This window comes from Trichechus manatus, unplaced genomic scaffold (genome assembly GCF_000243295.1).
Source record: "Trichechus manatus latirostris isolate Lorelei unplaced genomic scaffold, TriManLat1.0 scaffold00067, whole genome shotgun sequence".
Taxonomy (NCBI): Eukaryota; Metazoa; Chordata; class Mammalia; order Sirenia; family Trichechidae; genus Trichechus; species Trichechus manatus.
The window spans coordinates 3,768,306-3,770,643 of NW_004444003.1; the positions used below are offsets into that span (position 1 = coordinate 3,768,306).

The window sequence follows — 2,338 nt, forward strand, 5'->3', positions numbered from 1 at the left end:
TAATTCTGCACACTCATTTAAAAAGATTTAAACGTGCCCGAGAAGGAAAGGGTTAAACGTTACTTTAAATATTCATGTTATTGTTTTAAAGTTGTAAACATGTGGCTTCTAGGTTGGAGTTGCTGTCTCTTATTGAGCAAATTTATCTCTCCCCGCCCCCGCCATTAATTACGTACTCATTTTCCCTAGCATACCCTTCCCATCTCCTGAATTTGTGAGGTTTTTTTTTTTTTTTAACGTCTGGTTGTGTGAGTCTCTGTGTTTGTATTCTTGTTCTACATGGGGTTTTAAAATTCCAGAGTGCCGCCTTGACAAAGGTGTTTTATATTTTTTTTCCCTTCAAAAATCTGTGAAAACATAAGTTAGTGTTTAAAAGGAAGTCCCCCAAATTCCCCTCCCTGTCTTTTTGGTTTTTTGGGGGTATGGATTGGAGGTAGGAAAATAACTGGACTCCTCGTGAGTTGGACCCCCGCCCCGCCATGGGGGTGAGGCAGTGTAGGAAAGGATTTGTTGTTATTCCAAACCTTTCTAAGTCAAAGTGCCATTCACACTTTTTCCTAACTCTAAAATGGCTTCAAAATTCCCATTTTGGTAACTTGCTTTGCTTGCCTGCTACCCTTTTTTGGGACAGGTTAGTTTCTTGGAATTGCATTTGAAGGCTTACTCCTGTGCAGTTGTAGACTTCACACTGAAATCATTGCTCATCCCAAGCATGTTTTTGTACCAACCGTTTGGATAACTGCCCAGTCTCCAGCTCTGTGAGATTTATTTTAAATGAGCAATGTGCTTCACAGGGGATCCAAAAACTCTCTAAATGGGAATTATGTTCTTAGTCATAACTTTTATAGGGAAAACTGGCCCTAAAGCTTGGCGTGGCTAATTCTATGCCCAATGAAGTTATCACCATGGAGATTTGTAAACCTTGGGAGCACATGTAGTTTTTGCTTTTGCCTCGAAGACTTCGGAAATTGAGAGTGGCACCAAGTACCATAAATGCTAGTGATTGAGTGTGGTTTAATTTATTGTTTCAGTTCTGCAGTGAAATGGTAATGAGCAATAGCATATTTTGTCAGTGAGGTGTGTGTACTAGTTTGTTGGGCAGGATATTTGCTTTCTAGGAAATAGCACTGCATTAAAACATCAGAGGAACTTTCCAAGTGCTCACTTGAAGAGAATGAACCGTGCTGTGTTTAACAGCCATTCTAGTTCTCAAGTTGTGCTCTTCAGTGAGGCCTCCTATTAATTTTGGATTGTGTTGTATATTTCTGGCTCATAGTAAAAACTTTTTTTTTTTCTTCTAAAATTAGATTTAGCACCATGAAGAATTTTATCAAATGCATTTGCATCAGTGTCTTTTTCTGCAAAATCTCTATTAGGCATTTTGTTTTTCTATGTGAGATAGCAAAAGGTTTTCCAGAAAAGTTGCCCTAGCTAGGAACTCTTAATTTAGAAGCCACAGTGCATCCAAGTTAACAGATGAAGTGACGAGAAGTGCTGTTCTCATAATGCTGTGTGCTACAAGAACCTTTGGGACTTATTGTTCAAGATGGCACTGTGTCAAGGAAGCCCGCTGGCCCGCAGTTCTTTCTGCAGAGGCAGTCTTCCTGCTGCCCCACATAGCTGTAATTTTAACAACACTCCAGACATCAGATCGTCTTCCAGAGGATGTCTGTGATGGTATAGTCACTTTTTAAAATGATTTCTTCTGGCTTATGCATTGCTGTGGTGAACAAAGTATTGTGGCCCCAAGTCACTGTTTCCCTGTGGTCTTGGTGATTTCCACTGTTGTCACATTTGCTGTCTTCACTTAATTTTGGGCAGGTATCAGAATTCTTTTTCATGATGTCTTTCTGCTTTGGTGATGCCTAGGTGGGTCTGTAAAGAAACCAGCAGACTAGGAGAGGGAGGGGAAGAAGCTAACCTGTGAGGTGTGTGTGCCCAAGAACCATGTCTGTACGGGAGTCCTTCAACCCAGAAAGTTACGAACTGGACAAGAGTTTCCGGCTAACCAAATTCACTGAACTGAAGGGCACAGGCTGCAAAGTGCCCCAAGATGTCTTACAGAAATTGCTGGAATCCTTACAAGAGAACCACTTCCAAGAAGATGAGCAGTTTCTGGGAGCAGTTATGCCAAGGCTGGGCATTGGAATGGATACCTGTGTCATTCCTTTGAGGCATGGTGGTCTTTCTTTGGTTCAGACCACAGATTACATTTACCCTATTGTAGATGACCCTTACATGATGGGCAGGATAGCATGTGCCAATGTCCTCAGTGACCTCTACGCAATGGGAGTCACAGAATGTGACAACATGCTGATGCTCCTTGGAATTAGCAATA

The 2,338-nt window shown here is 41.4% G+C and overlaps 1 protein-coding gene across 1 annotated transcript in view; it reads left to right on the forward strand.

Annotated features, from left to right (window-relative positions):
- The first annotated feature begins 220 nt into the window (after nucleotides 1-220).
- Nucleotides 221-2,338, forward strand: part of SEPHS1 (selenophosphate synthetase 1) — a 25,425-nt gene continuing 23,307 nt past the window's right edge. Inside the window, exons 1-2 of the mRNA XM_023734354.1 lie at nucleotides 221-1,677; nucleotides 1,870-2,140. Coding sequence (XP_023590122.1) covers nucleotides 1,948-2,140 — 193 coding nt within the window. The 5' untranslated portion in view covers nucleotides 221-1,677; nucleotides 1,870-1,947. The remainder of the gene's footprint in view (nucleotides 1,678-1,869; nucleotides 2,141-2,338) is intronic.